This window comes from Aspergillus terreus, genomic scaffold (assembly GCF_000149615.1).
Source record: "Aspergillus terreus NIH2624 scaffold_2 genomic scaffold, whole genome shotgun sequence".
NCBI lineage: Eukaryota > Fungi > Ascomycota > Eurotiomycetes > Eurotiales > Aspergillaceae > Aspergillus > Aspergillus terreus.
The window spans coordinates 250,054-272,132 of record NT_165925.1 but is presented as its reverse complement, the minus strand read 5'-3'; the positions used below and the strand labels follow the sequence as shown (position 1 = coordinate 272,132).

At 54.4% G+C, this 22,079-nt stretch overlaps 8 protein-coding genes across 8 annotated transcripts in view; 2 read left to right on the top strand and 6 right to left on the bottom strand.

Moving 5' to 3' along the window:
- Positions 1 to 20: 20 nt before the first annotated feature.
- Positions 21 to 3,551, bottom strand: ATEG_01074 (lysophosphatidic acid acyltransferase LOA1; the record flags this gene model as incomplete). The annotated part of the gene is made up of 7 exons (XM_001208439.1): positions 21 to 1,009; positions 1,164 to 1,326; positions 1,562 to 1,845; positions 1,893 to 2,099; positions 2,149 to 2,649; positions 2,833 to 3,269; positions 3,487 to 3,551. The coding sequence occupies 7 exons, from the start codon at positions 3,549 to 3,551 to the stop codon at positions 21 to 23; spliced, it is 2,646 nt and encodes an 881-aa protein (XP_001208439.1).
- A 634-nt stretch (positions 3,552 to 4,185) lies between these two features.
- On the top strand, positions 4,186 to 7,790 carry ATEG_01073 (uncharacterized protein; the record flags this gene model as incomplete). The annotated part of the gene is made up of 4 exons (XM_001208438.1): positions 4,186 to 4,628; positions 4,725 to 6,429; positions 6,477 to 6,768; positions 6,823 to 7,790. 4 exons carry the CDS (start codon positions 4,186 to 4,188, stop codon positions 7,788 to 7,790), a joined length of 3,408 nt encoding a protein of 1,135 aa, XP_001208438.1.
- Positions 7,791 to 8,854: 1,064 nt separating this feature from the next.
- ATEG_01072 (putative MFS transporter) lies at positions 8,855 to 10,641 on the bottom strand (the record flags this gene model as incomplete). The annotated part of the gene is made up of 3 exons (XM_001208437.1): positions 8,855 to 9,866; positions 9,917 to 10,163; positions 10,251 to 10,641. 3 exons carry the CDS (start codon positions 10,639 to 10,641, stop codon positions 8,855 to 8,857), a joined length of 1,650 nt encoding a protein of 549 aa, XP_001208437.1.
- A 619-nt stretch (positions 10,642 to 11,260) lies between these two features.
- Positions 11,261 to 13,107, bottom strand: ATEG_01071 (MFS transporter; the record flags this gene model as incomplete). The annotated part of the gene is made up of 5 exons (XM_001208436.1): positions 11,261 to 11,365; positions 11,442 to 11,510; positions 11,569 to 12,347; positions 12,405 to 12,834; positions 12,928 to 13,107. The coding sequence occupies 5 exons, from the start codon at positions 13,105 to 13,107 to the stop codon at positions 11,261 to 11,263; spliced, it is 1,563 nt and encodes a 520-aa protein (XP_001208436.1).
- A 1,785-nt stretch (positions 13,108 to 14,892) lies between these two features.
- ATEG_01070 (uncharacterized protein) lies at positions 14,893 to 16,256 on the top strand (the record flags this gene model as incomplete). Its single annotated transcript, XM_001208435.1, has 2 exons — positions 14,893 to 16,174; positions 16,249 to 16,256. The coding sequence occupies 2 exons, from the start codon at positions 14,893 to 14,895 to the stop codon at positions 16,254 to 16,256; spliced, it is 1,290 nt and encodes a 429-aa protein (XP_001208435.1).
- Positions 16,257 to 16,786: 530 nt separating this feature from the next.
- On the bottom strand, positions 16,787 to 17,788 carry ATEG_01069 (uncharacterized protein; the record flags this gene model as incomplete). Its single annotated transcript, XM_001208434.1, has 1 exon — positions 16,787 to 17,788. One exon carries the CDS (start codon positions 17,786 to 17,788, stop codon positions 16,787 to 16,789), a length of 1,002 nt encoding a protein of 333 aa, XP_001208434.1.
- Positions 17,789 to 19,444: 1,656 nt separating this feature from the next.
- ATEG_01068 (cytochrome P450) lies at positions 19,445 to 21,057 on the bottom strand (the record flags this gene model as incomplete). Its single annotated transcript, XM_001208433.1, has 2 exons — positions 19,445 to 20,649; positions 20,709 to 21,057. The coding sequence occupies 2 exons, from the start codon at positions 21,055 to 21,057 to the stop codon at positions 19,445 to 19,447; spliced, it is 1,554 nt and encodes a 517-aa protein (XP_001208433.1).
- Positions 21,058 to 21,897: 840 nt separating this feature from the next.
- Positions 21,898 to 22,079, bottom strand: part of ATEG_01067 (uncharacterized protein) — a gene marked incomplete at both ends in the record, with an annotated part of 939 nt that continues 757 nt past the window's right edge. Inside the window, one exon of the mRNA XM_001208432.1 lies at positions 21,898 to 22,059. Within this exon, the coding sequence (XP_001208432.1) occupies positions 21,898 to 22,059 (162 nt within the window). The remainder of the gene's footprint in view (positions 22,060 to 22,079) is intronic.

The following is a 22,079-nucleotide window of genomic DNA, read 5'->3' as shown; positions in this document are numbered from 1 at the left end:
CGAGTATATTCCAACCTTAACTACCACGTCCGTCGCATCCTCGTCCACACCCGCACAAACTCCTTCTTCTCGGCCACTCCCAGCCCAACTCGCTTGACTCGTCCCAATCGAGCCAGCGAATCCGCAACCTGGTTCAGCAGCGCCTGCTCGCTGGGCGTGGGGGTGCCCGTCTCCGACGACGACCCATTCGTCTGGTCGCTGTCCAGAATATCCAACAAATTAGTGTCGTAGGTGGATCGGCGCGCGGGCTTTGCCGGGGCATCAGTCCCATTGCGTCCAGTGACTACCGCCTCGGCCACGCGAATCCGCATCCAATGGCACCAGTTGCTCATCAGGGCCCAGGCGAAGCTTAGATAAGTGCCAGGAAGAGGAGTCACGATGTCGACGGGGGTGTAGCGCAGACTGACAGGGAAGATCCGGGTGTTCGGCGGGGCGCTCAATAGACAGGGGCTAAGAGGGAGGATGCCGCGCGCATTGGTGGTGGTGCACTCGGGGAAAGTGACGATGGTGCGGCGGGGGTATTTCCGGATCAAAGTGGCCAGATCCACCAGCTGGGCGCCCGGGGGCGGGTTCACCTGGGGGGCGGAGAACGCGCGGAGAATCGCCTGCAGGAGAGAGATGTGTTCGACCTGGCGCGAATTCGGATACGACGCGGTGAATATGGGATCGAAGATGAAGGCGAGGTAGATGGCGTCTATTGGGGAGGTGAAGGAGGAGGCGATCACGTCGCCGGGACCGGGCATGGTATCATGGCGTTGTTTGGAGAGGGAGCCTTTCCGTACGCCGTCCACCTGAAGGTCGTTCCATATAATGGTCGATGCGCCCAGGATCAGTGCGAGACAGGATTTCTTGAAGTAAAAGCCGAGTGGAAACCACTGGATGAGGAGGAAGTAGCCGATACATAGGAAGATGAGGATCGGCAGGCGGAAGCAGAAGAGGCAAATGTTGACGGGAAGCCAGAGGCCTTTGGAGGGGGAGGGAATCGGGAGAAAGGGGGCAATCCCGGATCCTGGACGGTAAGCTGATGCTCTGTATGGAAGGGTTTATAGACAACGGAGGGGCATACCTCGATCCCGAAATAGGGTGAATTTCTCCATGCTGAGGTGAGGGTGAAATCAGCGGACTCGACAGGGGGTCATCGTGGGGAGATCTTGAAAAAGTACTCGGTGGCTGTCGCGAGTAATGACACAATCGACAGAGGTCAGTGTCGGTGTTGGGCGACGCGATGGTGGTGGAGAGGGTGGAATATCGGATTGAGAGAGGAGTGAGGAAAAGAAGATGATTACGAAGATGATGACGATCGACCTTCACATGCCAGTCACATGTCTAGCCGCTTTGGGTTAGCCCAGTTCTATACTATCAACACCAACACTGCTTCATGTACTTCTCATCGTGATAATCTGGGACAATATGCTATATATGGACCATATGGGTTTACATACCATCTAATATCGCCAGCTAGGTGACAGCACTCGTGGTATATCACGAAGGCCCACGATCCCTTGATGCATGGTAGTGCTCGGAGTTATATACCATCCATGCACTAGTAACCTCTATTTACTGAAAGAAAAGCACACAACCATCCTCGCAGAGAGTGATACGTCGCTCGCATCTTTGCAGCAATTTCTGCCCAGAACACGTTGTTCCTCGGCATTGTACCCTGTGAGGCCCAAGGAAATTCCTCTGGCACGAATCCCTCTTCCGTAATGCCATTTCCAAAGCTCTCGTACGCATGGTTCTGGAATTGTAGGTCAAAATCTTCCCAGCGTACAATCTCCGTGGCAGCAAAATAATGGAGCACCGTTCCAGGCCACGGGACTATCACTCTGCCGTCCCGGTTTTTATCTATAGCCGTCAGTACCTCCTTCGTCGATGTGGTTCATTATACTCACACCATGAGTTGCAAGACCCGGACCACACCATCGCCGGCATTCTGCTTTGCACCCACTGGTTGAACCTCTGCTGGGCCTCGAACTTGACACAAACGGACCGCAAGCTATCGGTTTGCAAGCGGCTTATTACTCGGACCATATAATTCGCTGCTCGTTCAATACCCGGGATCGCTGATCCGTTGACGGGGCAAATAGGGGGATTGAATGCTACAACAGTGAGCTAAATATCCGACAGGGAGAAGAATGTCGTACTGACCGAAGAAGTTGGGAAACCCAGCCACCATGGATGCCATGTAGCTCTCGCATGGGCCCTTTGGATGCCAACACTCGTTCAATGAATATCCATCCCGCCCTATGACAGGGAACCGTGGTTGGTAGGGCTCAAACCCGGTTGCAAACACTACTATATCGCATGGATACGATTTTCCGGTTTGAGTGATCACGGCATTCTGGGTCAACCGTACAACATTGTCGCGCACAGGAGTGATGTTCGACTCCTGCAATGCGCGGAGATAGTGTCCTCCGGGCGTGAACCGACGGCATCCCGCTTCAAAGTCTGGGATGAGCGCATCTTGTAGAGATGGATCACGGATGCTAGATTCCATGAATGAACGAGCTTGTGCTGTAAATTGAGCTTGGGCTGATGTTCCTTTCCACAGCCCACGGAAGCCTCCAGCAAGCTTCTGCTCCAGTGCCATTCGATGGTCGTGATACACGCCTGGACGGTGTTTGAAAGATTCTATCTCCGCACGTGTGTCTTGGAACTTGTCAGCAACGCTGCGCATCCAATTTGAGGGGCACTCACAGTCTCGCTGGATAGAGCCATTCTCCGAAAAGACATGAGGTGTGATCCATGTCGGTCCACGGAAGATGTTTACAATACTCTTCGCGACTTGTTGAGGTCAATGGGGGTAGCGGATGGATGCTGGCTTCAACCCACCTGGTTGCAGAGCAGGCACGCACTGCACGGCACTGGCTCCATTTCCTACCACCACAACTGTCTTCCCCTTGACATCTAGGGTTGTAGGCCAGCTCGCGGTATGCACCAAATCACCTTGGAACTCGTGTATACCTTCTATGTCGGGGAGTCGGTAGTTGTTCAGTCGCCCGACAGCATAGATCAGGATATCCGATCCAACCGTCTGCGTCTCTTTCGACTGTACATTTTCAAAGACAGTCGTCCAACGAGCAGTGCTTTCTTCCCACTGTGCCGAAACGCACTTCCAGTTAAGCCAAATGAATCGGCGCAAATTATGCTTCTCTACCGTGGATTCCAGATACTGCTGGATCTCGGGAGCAGGGGCGTACAGCTTGGACCATTTCGGATTGGGATTCCAGCTGAACTGGTACGTATGTGAAGGCACATCGCAAGTGCAACTACCAAAGTCAGCGGAGAACTTGTGCATGCAGGGAGGCATACCCTGGATATCGATTCTCGTACCAGGTCCCCCCAACACGCGGGTTCTTATCCCTGATTTCTAGGTCGATGTTAGGAAGGCTCGATGTGATTTCATGAGCGATCTGGATTCCAGAAATCCTGATCGAAACTGTTTAGTGTGCGGGATCTGAGGTTGGCGATCCAGATTTAACCCACCCAGCGCCAATGACAACCACTTTCAGCGGACGATGCAGGAACGAAGTCGGCTTGATATCGGTCATGGTCGAATGTAGGCAAGAGTGCCAAAATGGCGGTTGCTCTTCTGCGTTACTAGTTACTCCTATATAAAGGTTCCCTGGAAGCATGGCTTTGATCGGTACTAGGTACTTATTTAGGGTTCGCCAATCTTGTACGCTTATGCAGGTTGACCGATCCGGCCGGCATTTGGCACCAGATGACTCTGATCTGCATGAACCACATGCATCTATGCGTAAGTAATTGGCTTTTAGTGGCCCTCCCAGCGTCTGGATCGGGCATGGCTGCATGTTGACATCAAACACATCTTGCATCCACGGATGTTACGCAAAGATGACCCGGTAGATAGTCGATCACCAAGCAGCACCCTGTTTGCACGAACTATAAAAGTATATCTGCGGGTATAGCCAGTCATAGCTGATCTTATACTGTCCACAGACCTCTAAGTGAATGCCTATTACGACCGGATGCATCGTCCAGAGCCAGGTATGACAATGCGATGGGTTGGCCAATTCGTCAGGTCCACGTAGCAAATGCATACCGACTAAGCGCTAGCATATCCCGACCCCTAGTGCATATATCTTCTGTCGAATCCTGCACCCCCTCCTGGAGGGTCGAAGCTTGCACATCGATGACCACTTGCAACTCACAAGTACAAACATGGACAACCACTATCGAGACGGGAGATCCATCAGTGAATTCACAGGAGCGATGTCTCGTCCTGGAAAATCAATCATGGAGCAATTCACCGACATCGTCGAGCAACATCCTGACAGCATTGCTCTTGTCTGCACTCACCAACCCCCGGGACTGTATGATCTTCCAAACGCTGCGTTAGAAGACACGCAACCATACCTCAGATGGACCTATTCCACCCTTGGGGAGGCTGTGAAGCGTCTTGCTAGGGGCCTTGCTCTGAACGGCATAGTTGCTGGGACTCCCTTCTTCGTCTTATGCCAGAACCAGGCAGAGTATATTGTTGCGGCCCTAGCAGCCTATTCGATGGGGCTGGTCCATATCCCAATCAGCCCTCAGAATTTGTCGAAAGTCAGGGAAATGCAGCACATGGTAGATACGGTCATCGGATATCAGTCCGCAGAGCGGTGTGCGATTCTCGCTGCGACGGACGCGGATGCGCGTAAAGTCGACGAGCATCTGTCTCTCCCTGAGAACTCGCTCAAAATACTATGTGATACTAGGGAGAACCAACCGGGATGGGTGCCTATATCTTCCCCTCTCGATGCCGACCCCAACGGAGATGAACAGCAATGCCCCTCCACCGAGTCGGAAGAAATATCAATTCTCTTTACGAGCGGCACCACATCAGCGCCGAAAGGCTGTGTGATAAAGCCGGCTCGATGGCTCAACAACCTCTGCGCTTCACTGAGCCTGGGCTCCGTTTCGCCGTCAGACAGTGTTGCAGTCCCCGTTCCAGCCAACCATGCCTTCGGGTTTATTTGCACGATGCTGCCATTGATTCGAGGCGCCTGTGTCGTATTCCCCGGGGCAAAATTTGAGCCACGAGCCACGGCAGAGGCTCTACACCAAGAGATGTGCACTCATGTCGCCATGGTTCCGACCATGGTCTACGGTCTGGAGGATGCCTTGGAGGCTCCCGAACTCACCATTGAAAGAGTCAAGGTGGCAATCTTTGCCGGAATGACAACTACATCCGAAATATTCAGGCGGTGTCAGAGCTGCCTCAACGGCTGCCAGATTGAAAACTACTTCGGCATGACAGAGGGTGTGTTCTTGTGCACCGGTGCGACGAGCGACCTAGCGAACATCATCAAAGACGAAAATGTGGCTATTGGGAGGCCTGTCTGCGGATCCGCCGTTCGAATATGTGCACCGGACGAACAATGTCCTCTTCCCGTTGGGGAATCTGGGGAGCTCCATTACTCCGGGGATTCGCTGATCTCTTCGTATCTCAATGCCGATGGGGAGGAGTTCTACGAGGCAAACGGCAAGACATGGTTTCGAACGGGCGACAGAGTATTTGCAGACGAGGACGGCCAAGTTTTTTTCCACGGCAGATACAAAGACTTGATTATCCGCGGAGGTGAGAATATCTCGCCTGCGAAGATCGAGTCCGTTCTGTCCGAAATGCCCGAGTTTCGTTCGCTGCACCCTCAGATCATCGCAGCGCCCGATGCTATAGCAGGGGAGACCCCGATGGCTGTACTCAACGCAGAGATCAGCGATGATCTGATAACGCGCATGTCAGCCGTCATTCAGTCATCCCTTGGAGTCTCGCATGTCCCATCTAGCGTGGTATCGCTACAGTCCCTGGGTTTGAGCGATTATCCGAAGACGGCTCTGGGAAAGGTCCAAAAATCGAAGCTCAGGGAGATCGTGACTGAGTATAGCCACCCACGTGCGTCCGGAAGCGGAGAGCGCCCAACATCCCAGTCTGGTGTAGAGCACCAACTTAAGAAGGCATGGGCCAGCGTTCTGGGGAAGAAGTTGGATGATATCGATGTGACAGTCCCTGTGTCGCAGTTCGCCGACAGCATCATCCTGCAGAGCGTCCGAGGCGCTGTTCAGAGAGACACGGGACGGCATGTTCCGCTATCGCGATGGCTAGCTGCGTCCAACATTGCAGATCAGGTCCAGCTTCTCGAAGCCAGCGATCCACGCGGCAAAGGACCGGTGACCCAAACACTGACAAACAAGAGCCATTGCCTCGGAGCTGATGACATGGTCCATACAGGTGGGAGTGAGCATGTGGCTGAGGCAACGAGGACAGCAATTGAGAATACCATTGGGAAATACAATCTTACCTGGACTGATGTTATGGAGGTAACCCCCTGCATTGATTTCATTCAGACAATTTGCAGGACACAAGTCGTCAATACCTGGAATATACGCACCCTGATCATCACGAACAATGCAACTGCTGCAGTGAGCACACTTGAGTGACCTGGTAAGTAGCTTGCTGATAGACATAGGAACTTCGTGAAGCGGCTGTGACGACAATAAAAAACAATCCACTACTTCTCTCTTTTATGATCGTTGATCCCGAGCTCATTAATCCCGAACTGGGCCTATACGCTATCATCCGCCCCGAGGCAATCCTGGATCAATGCGTTCTAGAGTATGGCGCGGTAGACACATTGGACGATGCTCGAAGGCTCAACATGAATTATCCTTTCCCCGACCATACCCTACTCCCAGGGCCGTTATTCCGTGCTCTGGTATTCTTTGTTCAGGAAACTCAGTCGGCCGCGCTAATAACGAATAGTGGGTGTCTGTGTCTTTACCGCAGGACATATCGAGAAGCTAACGATGGAGTAGTCTCTCATTCCATACTGGAAGCCGTGTACCACCGATACTTGCATGACTGCATCGACTCCGCATTGGGCCGGAATCCCCTCCCCCAAAGCATCAGCTTCAATGTCTGGGCTGACAGCTACCATGCATTGCGCAAGTCTCCCAGTGCTGAAACAGCGGTCAACGTCCATGTCGAATACTTGCACGACATACACGAGCACGTCCATGCACTGTGGCCGTATCCAACACACGAGCTAACAGTCTCGCCCGAGCGTGCCGATCAGGATGGACACATAGTGATCTTCACAGCGCCTTCGTTTGTCCAGCTCCGGGAAAGACACCCGCAGGTCACCGCCCCGGTGATTCTCAAAGCAGCACTCGCGCTTCTGGCGATATCTCACACGAACCACACGCATGCATTGTTCCTGAACCTAGAAGCAAATCGCTCCACATTCCCATTTCTTCCCTCCTCATTAGCAGCGCAGACGGGGCTGGAAGCGGCAAATGTCGCAGGGCCAACATTTAGCGGCGTGTTGAATCTCATCCCTTTCCAGCCAGAGCAGACGGTCATCGACTACCTTCTGCACATCCAGCAGGTCCAAGCCATGCTATCCGCGCATGCAAACGTGCCATGGTACGAGGTGTTTCGGAGACTCGGGCTCCCCGCCCACGAGATCCTACCCCAGGTTGCAGAGTCTCTCATCTTCAACTGGATGCCGGGCCTCGGCTCCGCTGTGTTCGGTGAGAACCCGTTCCGGAATATGAGGGTGGCACAGACTCATATCCGCACCAAACTCGGGCTGTTGGCTAGTGCAGGCGCCGGGGGTCCGGATGGGAGTAATATTGTGCTGTTCTTGCAGGGCGCAATCGCCAACTGTTCGTCGGTGTGGGTTGAGAAAGTAGCGGAGGACTGGAAGAAGATTGCACTGTGGCTGGCGGCGGAGGAGTCGTGGACCTTGCCAGTTGCTCGCTTTGCGGATTGCTTAGCCTAGCTGAAGTGTCCAGATGTCGGCGGAGTGTTCCATGGTTCTTTAGATGCATATCTCGCTTGCTCTTGGCATAGATCGGACACCCCATCCGGTTAGTCCGGCTGCCCGAAGTATAAAATCCTACCCTCCCTTCAACACCATCAACACCTTCCACAGACCATCTCAATCTCGCTGCTGCTCATCACCATGTCTCCAAGCACACAAAACATCTACGACAACAACGACTTCTTCAAGTCATACGCCACTCTGCAACGCTCGCAACAGGGCCTCGCCGGCGCCAAAGAATGGCCGATCGTCCGCGACATGGTCCTGGGCCCGCAGCGCAGCATCAAAGACTACAAAGTCCTCGACCTAGGCTGCGGATACGGCTGGTTCGCGCGGTGGGCGCGGGATGCCGGCGCAGCGCACATCACCGCTGTCGATGTCTCCAAGAACATGATCCAGAAAGCGCGAAACTTCGAGACGCAATCCCCCGCACCAGAAACGCCAATCTCGTACGGCATTGCCGATCTTGAAACCATCACGCTGGCCAGCGAGTCCACGCAGTACGACCTGGTGTACAGCTCCCTCACCTTCCATTACATCCACGATCTTGGCAGGCTCTTCCGCCAGATCCGCGGCTGTATCCGGCCCGGCGGACGGCTGGTCTTTTCTGTCGAGCATCCCATCTGCACGGCGCCTGTTGTGCCGGGACCGGCGTTTCAGCGTTCCGCGGAGACGAAGGACGGTGCGGAGGTGGAGGCCGCGTTCTGGCCGCTCAACTCGTACTGCGAAGAAGGGCCGCGGTATACCAGTTGGCTGGGGACGGACGGGGTGCGGAAATACCATCGCACGCTGGAGTCGTATCTTGCACTTCTGCGGGAGAGTGGGTTTGCACTGACGGAGTTGAAAGAATGGACAGTGTCCCGCGAGGATGTGGTGCAAGAGCCAGAGTATGCGGTCGAGCGACATCGGCCGTATTTTCTTCTGGTGGCGGCTGAGGCTGTATAATTCCCTGCCGGGATCTCAGGATTTTTCAAAAGTCTAAGTCTATGGAAGATAACTATATACAAGAAATAAATGCACACTCAGATTTCACACTCTTCTTTCTCGGCATCGTCCCCCGTCGACGGCAACCGGAACATCCAGATCGCCACGCCCACGAACACAAACGCCGTGCTGGTCATCATCCACGCCAGCCCGATCCACACGCCGCCCAGCTCGAGCCCGATCTGGAAGACGGCCGTGATGGCCAGACTGGCGATGACGTTGCCGACGGACTGCAGCACCTCGATGATGGTGAACAGCCGCGCCGTCTCCTCGCGCTCGACGAGCGTCGTGATCAGCGACCTGGTGAGGTATACGAAGCCCGAGCCGGCGGTCTGCAGCAGGAGACTGGGGACGAGGGCGGCGATGGAGGGCGACAGGCCGATGCCGAGGGTGCCGGCCGCGAGGAAGATGATGCTGGCGCGGGCCAGCTGCAGGTCCTTCTTGTTCGTGGGCATGGTGCGCAGCAGGTAGCGCGAGATGGCGGGGAGGACGATCAGGAACAGCGGGATGGTCAGGGCGGGCTTGAAGGACATGAGGAAGTTGGCCTGCGCCAGGGACCAGTCGTAGCGCACGGAGATGTACTGGATCAGGAACCAGGACGAGCCGCGGCTGAGGCGGTAGACGAGGAAGGCGGTAAGCAGCAGGGTGATGCGTTTGTTTTTGATGATGAAGGCGTAGGGGGAGAAGTAGGTGCGGGATTGCGCTCTGAGGGAGTGCAGGATGGAGGATTTCGAGAAGCGGTTGGACTGGTAGGCATCGCTGTCGATGTTGAAGCTGTTCCGGTCGTACTCCTTGCTGAGGACGCCCTTCCGCCCATCGCTGGCCAGCGAGAGTCGGGCCATTTCGAGATTAGTCCCCTTCTCCGATGGTCGTGGAAAGGCATGCATCGTCTCGGGCAGCGTGAGGGCGAAGAGCATGCCGACAAAGACCACCGCCCATCCGATCAGCAGCGGAATCCACGGGTCAAAGTCCATCAGCCAGGAACTGGCGGCTGTGGAGGCGAAATCAGCGCCCATACTGGCGACGCCGAATTTGAAGAACATGGCGGCCCTAGACAGTCAGCATACATCGCACGATCCCATTTTATGGATGAACCATACCTCTCTTCTTCGGTGGTCACGTCCGACATCATGGTCCAGATGATGGCAAACGCCACGACCGGGCCACCACCGAACAACCACGCCAGACACGACACCCAGACGGCCCGCAGCGGAAACACGTCCGAGTACCACATGACGAGAAACATGATGATGCAGTTCAGGGCGAAGCCGGGGATGCTGAGACATAGGGTTGGCTTGCGGCCGCGGCGGTCCGCGAGGAGCCCATACGGGATAGCCAGAAAGATACCTGTAGCAATGGTCAGCATACGTCTTTACATCCAAACAAGATGCACTCGGCATGCGCCATGTGGTGCATCCGTTAATCACCACCTACTGAGTAAGCCATCAAAAAACTCCATGTACCCCTTGACGGCGGCCAGCTCGGTCTGGACCTCCTTGATCTTGCAGAGACTCTCGCTGACCTCGCCGTTGGCTCCGATCTGGCGCGGATCGTTGGCGGCAAAGTACTCGCGACAGGCGATGGATTCATAGATGCGCGTCATGGGGCCGCCGGCCATGACGACGCCGACTTCGACGGCGAGAATCATGGCGAATAGCGTGACCATCAGGCGGAAGCGGAGTTTGGGGTCGATCACCCTGGGCGTCTCTGTCTCTGCGCCATGTTTCTCGTCTAGCTCCGGCTCATCGTGGTGCTTGGGGGTGTGGCTGCTGGAGGGGAGAAACGGGGCGTCTTCCCGGTCAAAGTCGCTTGGTTCAGGGGGCATGGCTGCGATGGACCATTGCCCGGTAGAAAGTGATGGCTATAGAGAGAGGCTAGTTGAATGGGTTTACATATGGACGGCAGTGAGCATGGAGAAGAGGGAGGAGATGTTAAAGGGGAGAATGAAGTTGGGTTGTTTGGAGGTACCTCGGGGTGCTCCGGATGGCCCAAAAGGACAGTCTGATGAATTATTGAAGCCGCAGGATCCACTGCACAGCCCAGAGTGAGTTAGTGGTTTGAGATGGTAGCCTGGAATAAGAATAGAAATCAGAGAGTCTGACAGGAGGCAGTGTTTGATCTACGGCTTCTGGCTTATGTATATCTTGTGTGGTTATAGCTTCCGTATACTTCCTACAGCAGTCCATGGTAAAGAACAATGTCGTTCATTCATCGAAGTCTTTATTCTGCTTTATTCTTTATTCTTTTTTGGCTGCTGCTGACGTACACCAGACAGCCCCCCTGATTGGCACACAGAGACAATTGGATAGTCTGTATCGCCATCACCTACCAATCAGATGCTGCGAACGACCCACACCACGCGGCCGAAGTCAGGGGAACCCTGTCAATATGCCGCCTGTTATTGGTTGACAGCCTCCCCTTTGCTGCCCTGCCAAATCGGGCAATCAACTACTCCGTCGCCCAAATGGCTCAAACGGCAAGATGGCCGCAATAATGGCCATCACGATGTACAGCGCTGCGCAGGTATAGATTGGCACCGACGTGGTGGTCTGCAAGAGTCAGTACATCAACCGGAAACGGGTACACAGGACTAACATCAGCCGCATCTCCCACCACCGCACTCACGATTCCCATCACGCGGTTCAGCGCAATCGCAACGCCGTTTCCAGTGCCTCGATGCGCCGAGGGGAAGACCTACACTGTCAGTGATGTCGCTTCCTGAGAACAAGGCCAGTAGGGTGGAGCGAAGTACCTCTGGGGTATACGCATACAGCGTCCCATAATACACGTTCAGGCAGAAATTGATCGTACACGTGAATCCCACATTCTGGCTGGCCGTGCGCACCTGCGTATAGCAGAAGAAAAAGACCATCGTCACCAACGCCCCGATGATCATCGTCCCGCGACGGCCCCAGAACCACCGCGAACGGCACATGAACCCCGCCAGCACCGGGCCCCAGATACTGCACATGTTGGTGATCGCGTAGTTGCGCCACGTGATGTACGGGCTGTCCTGCCCGAACTCGGCGCCGCGCGACTGCAGATACACCGGGAGGAAGACGTTGAAGAGCGGGTAGGCGAGTCCGATGAGCAGCCATGACAGCCACACGAGGCTGGTCGAGAGCGCCATCTTCCGCGTCGCGTACAGCCCCTTGAGGTGGAAGCGCACCTCGCGGAGAGAGACCAGGCGCTGGGTGAGTGCCATCGTGCTGGTGTCGCGCGGGACGCTTGGTCCGCAGGCTTGGAGTCGTTCAAGGGTGAGGCTGCAGGGCCGGTTGTAGCGCGTGGCAATCGTCTGCAGCACGCGCACCACCTGCTCGTCTTTGCCTTCGGACAGGAGGAACTTGGGGGTTTCTTCCAATCGGACGACGGTCACCCGCAGAATGGACAGGACGAATACAAACGCCCCGGACGCGAACCAGACGTAGCGCCAGCCTTGGTTATTCTCCCGGGTGCAGGGGCCGTCTTCTGGACAGGAGAAGTTGGGTAAAAAAGCCCAGGCGAACAGACCGGCAATCAGCTGGCCGACTCCTAGACAGTCGCGCAGTTAGCTGGAGCGGCAGATCTTGTATGCAGGCGAAGCCGTACCCCACCAGGCGGCCATCAGGGTCAACAGCCATTGCTCCTTGCTGGGGAGATACTCGAGAAAGACGGTAGTATCCAGCACGAGGTTCCCCCCAGCACCAAATGCACTCAGGCATGTAAACAACCCCAGGACAATCCAGTTCGGCGCCGCGCCGGCGACGATCGTGAAGACGCTCGAAATGAACAGCGACACGTTGAAAGCGAACCGCCGACCGATGATATCGGCAGAGAACCCCCAGAACAGGGCGCCCACCAGCATACCCGTATACACGGCAATCGTCAGGCCGGTCTCGTATCCGGGGTGAAACTCCTTCACCGCCTGGCCGGCGATGATGGACTGGAGCAGGAGAATGAGCGAGTCGACGGCGTATCCGAAGCCATTAAGACAGAACAGCTTCCACTGGTGGCGGGTGAATCCGATCTCGTCGATGGTCTAAGGATCGTGGAGATTCGTTTAATTCCATCTTCATAGCATCACAGCACGGCATGGGGAGGAAGGCTAGATCCGTCTCCTGATATCACTCACGTCGTTGACCAGGGCCATTTTGGCAGCCAGCACCTCGTCCACCTTTTCCCCGTGGAGCAGGTCCTTTCCGCCATACGCGATCGAGTTTTCCTCCGAGGGGGGGCTTGGAGGGCGTTTGTCCTGCTGATTTGCGCTGGCCGTTGCGGCGGCCGAGCTACCAGCATACTGTTCAGTATCCATGTCTATCGACAGACCGAAGCGATTCAAGCGATTCCATGTGAGATCGAAGAAAAAAAGAGGGGCATGAGGGGAAGCCACAGATTTTAATTACGCCCTGCATTTGTTTTCTTTTTTGGCGAAGACCCTGTTTTCTTTGACGCCGCGGTTCTGTGCATCCAATTTGCCGATGGCCGGCTTCACCATTCGCGATTGCTGTCACGCCTTGCAGCCAAGCAGGCTAACAGGCGCACGCGTGGTGAAGTCTGGCATGGCATTGGACAGAATCGAATACGACCTCAACCGCGCGGTGATCGGCCTGGAGAATGTCCAGACAGAGGGATAGCGCGAGATAAGACTCTTGTCTAGCGCACGTTAGCGCGAGTGGGGGGATCGAGTGGCAGAAATGTCCGGCATGATCCATGCAGCGAGATGTGATGCATCGTGGGGCTGAAAAGATGAGTAGCGGTTGATATGTAGGAAGTATGTAGTTGTAGATACTTGACAGGATATTGAGGATGGTGATGCTGTCGAGGGTTTAGGGCTGGGGTCACTTGACCAGCGGAGGGCCTACTGCACCCCTCTCTTATTCCACCCGAGGACTTGTTTGTTGATTCAACACGGAGCATGCTTCATCCTCCAAACGTCAATCTGTTCTTTATGATAATCGATCAGGAGCTCATGGTCCATATTTGTCGGTAGTCGGCAGCCAGAAGAGATCAGTCTATTAAAGCGGTACCGGAGCTGATGGTTGACATGATACATGCCACAATATGACATGTATTATGAAGATTCATTGAATATTTGACAATTCTCCGTACTCTATATGTTTCTTCGCAGTCTGTCCCTATTATGTTTCTCTTGGCTGATGGAAATATAGGTCTGTTAGGTTGAACTTGTCCGTCCTGCCTGTCCCCAGAAGAGTTGACAATGGTGAACGACAACGAATGTCCTGAGAATATCAAGAAAGACAGTCGACAGATGTATTTAGAGGCTCAAATTCTTCCCTAACCAGCCAGATCATCCGGCAGAAGAAACTCCAAAGATCATGCAAGCGTTCGCGATTCAGGGCAAAGTTACGGACATCAGCCATGACACCACCAGGTACCACCATCTGAGTGGTTCTCCACTGTCCGACTGGTTGAACTATACTGGCAGCGCTTCAGACCTCCTGAAGATCATCACATCATCATGGACTCCTAGCGATCGATCAACCGCGGCACCAACAGGCCCTAGTGTCAGGAACCCGAAAGCCAAGGGCCAAGGAAGCTTCTTCGTCGACTCATTCATGACACACCGTGATGACACTCCATATATTGCACGCATCGAACATCCGAACGCAGGCAATACGGAATCACATTCAACTCTGCAAGTGATCAAACCAGCCGAGGATGAAAGTGGATCGACACCGACGATCTTTGGCATCGCCCTGCGGGGTTCCCCAGTCATTTCCCCAGAATCCTCGTTCTTCACCTATCCCGGCTGCATCGGCATCCTGGTTGCTACGAGTCCCATGACGATCGAATCCTAGTCGGCCCCATGAACGCCCAACTGCAGTCAGGAATTCGGAGCACGCCCGAGGCCAATCCGCGGCCCCAAACTACGCCGTATACCGTCGTATCCAGTCCAAGCAACCCGGCTCATCCGGATCGTGCCCTAGAAGCTGTGGAGTATGGTTCTGATCAGCAAAACCTCGGTAGCATGCGATGATCCACGGTGGATCACGAAGTCCATATCTAGGCGGCTGTCCCCAGGCCGTCCCAAGACTGCCTTCCCGGCAAGCTGGTGCCAATCTCCCAGACCCTCATCATGGTCGCTCCCTCCCGGTCCCTGGTGCGTCTCGCACAGCTGGCTCTCGTGAGCCTGACTGCCCTCGTCTCAGCCCGTCCCACGACCTGGTCGGTGGCCCGGGGCCTGCCTGAAGCCCCGCCCGACGATCCATTCTATCAACCGCCAGCGGGCTTCGAAAACGAAGCCCCCGGCACGATCCTGCGCAACCGCAGCATCATCGCCTCCTTCTTCGGGCTGATCCCCAACCCGGTCGAAGCACACCAGCTGCTCTACCGCACCACCGCCGTCAACGGCTCGGCCATCAGCACCGTGACCACCATCTTCAAGCCCCTCGGCGCCAAAACAGACCGCTTCGTCTCCTTCCACACCGCCTACGACAGCTCCTCCATCAACTGCACCCCCAGCTACCAGTACCAGCTCGGCACCCCGCAGACCAGCCTCATCGCCTCCGTTGAGATGCTCATCATCGAGGCCTACCTGCTGAAGGGGTACATCGTCGCGTCGCCGGACTACGAGGGCCCCGACGCGGCGTTCAGTCCGGGGCATTTAGAGGGCATGGGCGTGCTGGATGGCATGCGCGCCGTGTCCAACTTCCACAGCACGCTGGGCCTGGACGACGAGGACCCGATGATGGTTGGCGTGGGCTACTCCGGCGGCGCCATCGCCACGGGCTGGGCCGCCTCGCTGCAGAGCGGGTATGCGCCCGACCTCAACGTCAAGGGCTGGGTGGCCGGCGGCACACCGGCGAATCTCACGGGCACGCTGCTGCTGCTCGACGATAGCGCGTTCAGCGGATTCATTCCTGCCGCGATTGTCGGGCTGTCTGCGCCGAGTGCGTATGGGGCGCAGCTGGGCCCGGTGGTTGATCGGATCATCACGGACGAGGGCCGTGAGAAGCTCGAAGCCGCAGCGACGCAGTGTGCCGTGGCGGACCTGGCGAGCTTTTTCGAGCAGTCGCTGTTTGACACAAGCATTCAGACGCTGGGTCGGGGGATTTTGGACGAACCAACCATCAAGCAGGTGCTGGCGCAGAATACTATGGGCGTGAAGAAAAGCGAGACCCCCACCGCTCCTATGTTCGTCTACCACGCCACGGCGGATGAGGTCATTCCGTATGCGAACGCCTCTGCGACGGTTGACGCGTGGTGTGGCTATGGAGCCGACGTCAAGTTCACCACGTTTGGGAGCGGAGGACACGCGACTACAGAGGTGATTGCCTTGCCGGACGCGATCGAGTTCGTCGAGGCGGCTTTCGGGGGGACCACGGAGAGTGGATGTTCGAGAAATACGGAGTTGGCTAGTAAGCTGAATCCTCTTGCGCTGGGGCTGGATCTGGAGCCGATCCTCGTGCAGCTGGTCAATGCTTTGAGCAAGCTGGGTGAGGGTGATTCGAATGTGAAGCAGAATATTAGTGTGTTGAAACAGACCGTTCCCTCGTGATGGAGACGGTAGTGTTTGTATATAGTGAGGTGGATATATAGTCTTGTGCCTGGTACTCGACCTTGGTATATATTTGTCATGAGTGACTATACTAGCCCTGTGAACCAGGTTCACATATTGGACCATTACTTCGTATGCTCGAGCGGACGAAGGTGGGATATATTCAAACTATATCTACCAGAGTGCCCCCGTCGAAATCTGGCCGAACCTGCTATCTCTACCACAGGTATAAGGGCGAAGGCGATTACATATGGTGCAGGGGGTGTTCTATTAGTAAGTGCCACAAATCTGGTGCTGTATCACCAAAGACAGTATGTACATCAAGAATAAAAGGTATTTCCATGATCTTTTAGTCATAAGATCTGTCACCCCAGTCCCTACTTCTCTCCTTCAATAAAACTACTCATACTGCGGATCGTAAATCCCCGTCCTGTAAGCCGGAGTCTTCCTGTACACACATGATCCACCCCGCTCAGGACGGATAATGCACCTCAGCACACGCAGGCTCGGGATCTTTGATCGTCGACGGAAACGACCCCTTGGTCGAGCCCCTCCGTGAGCCCTCGGTGAAATCCTCACCGTCGAGAAACCCCGCCCCATCACGAATAATACTCGTCTGGCTCTCGCGGTGTTCCCGATCCCTCGTTCGGTCGAGACGCGACTGATTATGCGTCCGCCTCGACATCTCCAGCGCATCGGACGGATCCGTCGGCGCCGAATTCGAGTGCGACATGACCGACATGTGGACCAGTTTGCCCAGGATGGCGTACTCCAGCTTCAGCTTGACGCTGTACACCACCGCCTTGAAGGAGACATGCACGTGGAAGAGCCCCGCGTATTGGAAGCTGACGATGGCGGCGTCCATCAGGATGAAGAGGACGTTCACGATGACCAGCTGGACCAACGTCGAGCGGTACTGCCGTCGCGGGCGCAGCTTCAGAAGTCGCAGCGCCGCCTTGGTGTAGATGACGGAGAGGATGATTTCTTGGATGGAGAAGCCGATGAGCTGGACGCGCTCGAAAATCCCAAAGGCGGGCGTGAACCATCCCGTCGACGGGGACTGGGCGCCCATTTCGAACACCCAGCCGATGGTGTGCAGGATGACTCCGTCGATGATGATCATGGCCAGTGTGCCGCGCAGGACCTTGCGCGAGTAGACGACGAGATGGAGCCGTGACCAGAGGACGAGGGATTGTCCGGTGACCATGGCGCACCAGCCTACGTCTGCGAGCGAGACGGCGAAATAGCCCGGGTAGACGTTGAAGATGAGGAGGATATAGCCGACGCCGAAGGGGAGGATGCCGAGCGAGGAGACGAGGAGGGCCCAGAAGTAGAAGCCGCCATATTTCTTGAAGGTGGTGAAGCAGAGGACGACCAGCTCGAGGGCATTGTACCAGGAGACGGCGATGAGGGAGGCAATGACGAAGTCTTCGACGAGGTTAGTGGTGGTATGAGTGCTTCGGATGGAGGACATTGGGCATAGTTCCTCCGGCTGGGGGAGGGGGAGCAGGGAGTTGCTGGAGCATCAATGGCATGACCGGTAGGTACGTAGTATTAAGGATGGGTCGGTTGGATATAAAGCCAACGGTAAGCCGGTACCCTGTCGTATTATGGACAGGGAGCAACCAAAGAGACTTTGCACTAGGGCACGGTTCCTGCGACAGAGTTGGGACTAGAGATAGCAGATAAGCCTCACCTGTGATCTCTACAGTAATATCACCGATATCAAGCTTTGAATACTAGCCGGTTCGCTCATCTTTGCCCGTCGGGGACTGGTACGACCCAGTCTGATCGCGTGCTTAAGGGTGCACGTATCTATTCCAGAGTTTAAAGGATGATTGTACACGAAATCTGAGACACACGATCCGATCTCGGGGCTGGATTAATCTCCGACCAGGTGGCAGAAGGTACTTAAAATCCTATTTGAACCTAGTTAAACGAGAGAAGTGGCATGATTGGCGGTACCTTCCGGTTCGCTAAGATTAGGTTGTTACGAAGTTGAACCTTGTGCCCTCCCATCCAATCATTGTATTGTTGGACCCTTGGTGGGTTCAACAGCCACCCGAGGTAACATTCTATTGGTCGAGAAGACCGTTTCCTTGCCAAGAAAGCATTTCTAGAAACCTTCTATAGTAGGCCTAGTTACCTCCTCCATATCTACCTCGAACGCCCAATGCATGGGTGGTTCCGTACGGAGTACGGAGTATTATTATTGAGGTGTCTACCTTCTGTTTCTAGAATAGGCTTCGGTCAGCGCCGCTTTCCGCTGCGAGTCAGATTAGCATACAATGTTATACGGTATAGGGGTTCTTTAAGTGTTTTTCTGCGGGGGGTAAGGTTTTTCTCGTTTCCCCCTTAAGCACTGTGTTCAAAGTATAACATATACGATAAGGAGCTTCAAACTTTCTACCCTAGCAGATAACCATTCACAAAGGTCGATCCATCAAACGGAATTAGCAGATTCTACCAAAGAAAATGCACAGAGCAGAGACCTAAGAGGCATTATTGGCCTTGCTTACGATTAGTATTACGCTTGCGCCTGTAAATAGTACCTCGATGGGCTATCCTACGGCTGACGCATGTGGGGGAAGGTAGACAAGTTGAATGTGACTATGCTCTGGAGCAGAGTCAGAGCCAGTAAGTCTACACTACTTTATAATTTATATATTACATATGTTTGACTTAAGGCTCATAGTGTTCCTGGAGTCGAGTAAACTGCACTATAAGAGCTGTTGGCGACAGCTGCTCTCGATGTTCTTCACCATTAGCCACTTATAGTGGGTTCCGGCCTATGAAATGCATATAACAGAGTTACCTGGTGAATAGGTACGCAGCTTTACCTGGGTCATACGCTCTGTCGAGACTTTCTTTATGGTTCATTAGGTCACTCCTTTGCTGCTCGGGCTTTTGCTGTCTCTGCTTGGGTAACTGTATTTTATGGGTGCACTAGCAGATTCGCTTCTCACACGCCGTAGAGCTATTCCTTCGCTTTACCACCCAAATGCAATCCTATCTATCAATTTCAAGGCTATCTGGCTGGCTCTAAAGACATTTCGGAGCCCTGACGTATATCCATATTTGAAAGGATCGCTTTGTACTCAAATGAGAACGCTGTATAACTACGTATCCCCTAGGTTAATATTTGATCTCTCATGAGCCGTGCCTCCTCGTATGCGGCAGCGATCTGCTCGGCTCGTTTGGGGGAGCGTGCAATAACATCGAATCCAAAGAAATTAGGCTGGACGTTGAATCCGGGGCAGTAGTCATAGAGGGGAAGCAGCATGAGATTCCCATCTGCATCTTTCTTGCGGCTCAGAGTCGCCGCCCAGGCAATGCGCGCAGTTAGGATGTTCAACGATCGCTCTGCGATGCTCTGGCCAGGACAAATCCGACGCCCAAATCCAAAACATGAGTAATTCTGCATATTTGGGAATTGGGTCAATGGTTCGCGGTAGGTCGGGAAGCTGGGGTCGAGCCACCGCTCGGGGCGGAAATTCTCGGGGTCGGGATAAAGCTCGGGATCCCGATGGATTGCCCACTGGTTTGCATGGAAAACGGTCCCTTTCGGGAAAAAGTGGCCTTGGTACGTATCGTCCTGGGTAAGCTGGTGCGGGACGTTGCCCGCTGTCACCGGCCTCCATCTCAGGACTTCCTTGATCACGGCACGGACGGTTGGAAGGTTTGGAAGATCCTTAAACTCGGGCATCCGGTCGCCAACCTGGCGGTCTAGCTCGGCTTGCATCTTTGTTTGCCATTCAGGATGGTGACACATGGCGAGGCAGAAGGACATCATGGCGGCAGCGGTGGTGCCCGTGCCCGCTTCAAAGAGGGTTCCGATCACATAAGCTGCTTCATCATCGGAAAGTCGAAAAGTCTTTTGGTTTTCCAGAAACGTCCGAGTGAACGATTTGACCGAGTCTCCTCTTTCGAGTGCATCGCGGACGTCCTGTTGTAATTTTCTAAAGAGGCTCAACTCCTCCGCGTGCAACCGAGCACCCTCGCGTTTAAACGGGGCGAGAGGTAAAGGCAGGTTCATCAGGAATGGGAAGGAGTCGACCAAATATTGTCCTGGAGAAGCCACGCGCTCAACTTCTTTGCCCACATGGACGATCCGTCTAAAATCGGTCTCTTGACCAGTCTCGATCCAACGGCCAAACCCGAGGCGATAGACGACCCCGCAGGCGTACCGCTCAAACCATTTCTCGTAGTCCCGGGGCGCTTTTAGAAAAGAAGCGAGGAGCCTTTTCGACTCGTAATCCTGAACGGGCTCGTAGCTGGTCACCACCGTCGTCGTTGTGAGCTGATGCATCAATTTCCTTCCGCGCCGCCAGCGATCTGCGGTAGGAGACATTAGTTAGGGGTGTATAGGGAAACATTTGAGATGAGAAGCGGACCATTATATGGAAGTAGCAGTGGTCTGAGGTTGTCCGAAAGTAACCCCGAGGCAAACGGCAAGTACTCTCGCGAAGAGTAGAGGGATCCTCGCTCCCTTAGGAGATCGTTGGCAATCTTCTCTTGAGAGATAACAACATGCTTGCGGCCGGCAATGTTGAGCTGGAAGATCGGCCCATATTCATCTGCCCATTCTTTAAACCTAAGCCACGAATGCACCTTGGGTATGTCCAGCAAATTGCCGACAAACGGCTTCCCTGGAAACGTGTCAGTCATTGGCGACCTCAGGAGCAAGAGTTGGACACCGACCTGGAGGACCTGGGAGGGGTCTTCCTGAGTGTGAGTTGGCATTCTGCTTCTGTTTCCAGAGCACGGTGGCCCCGACACCGAGGACGATCATGTACAGGTACAACAGCATCATGATGCCTGGACACGATGGAGCTTTGCAGCAGGGACTGCCTCTGTTTATACTGCACAATTAACCCCACAGTCTTGTGGGGCTTTGGCATGATCATCCAGCACCCGGGCGGGGTTGCGCATGTGTCAAACCAGATATTATTACGAATATATGGGGCCTAGCAATCAATTTTTACATTGACAGGATGACTTCAACCCTCTCCCTCCGATCCACCCCAGTTGTACCAGTATGGACAGGACGGTCTATCACGTTTAGCTCATGGGAGAACTCCACGGAGTAGTTTGGGATCCGCTGAGCGGCAAGATGGCGCGCTGTGGCCAAGGCTATCCCTGAGGCTGAACCCGTCATGGCAATCGCTTTCCGGTTGAACGTGTTCATAGTTCTTGTTTGTAGGTACGGTATTGATATAGTTATGTCGGAGTTTATTAGACTTCTTGCTGTTTAGCTCCATGTTGCTGCTAGAGTTATTATCAGGCTTGAGTTATTATCAGGCTTATTTTCCGATAAAAAATCCCGCTGCTAGTGGAGCGGATAATAACCTGCTATGTATACTATGGCACGATGCTCTGCTGGCAGTGGGTATTGATGGAATCCTCAAACCGTAGGAGGATAAAATAAGGAAAAGGACAGGGTTCAGAAGTATGCGCAGTGTACTTTTACAGATATATACATTGCCTTCTTCCACTCCGTTGAGCAGTGCTAATAATTGTGTAAGAAAGGAGTTTATGTCCATGGGCATTGTATTCATAAAGTCAACCGAGGTAGCCTCTTATCTACTCATACTCCGGATTGTAAATCCTCGCCTTGTAAAACTCGGCATCACTCCATCCCCGCTGATCCGTCGCCGTCCCCGGGTCCTTCTCACTGCTAAACGACACATACTGCCCCATATCGTTCTTCTCCCCACGGATCCAGATATACTCGCCATCCTCCGTCTGCGTCAGCGACTTCAGCT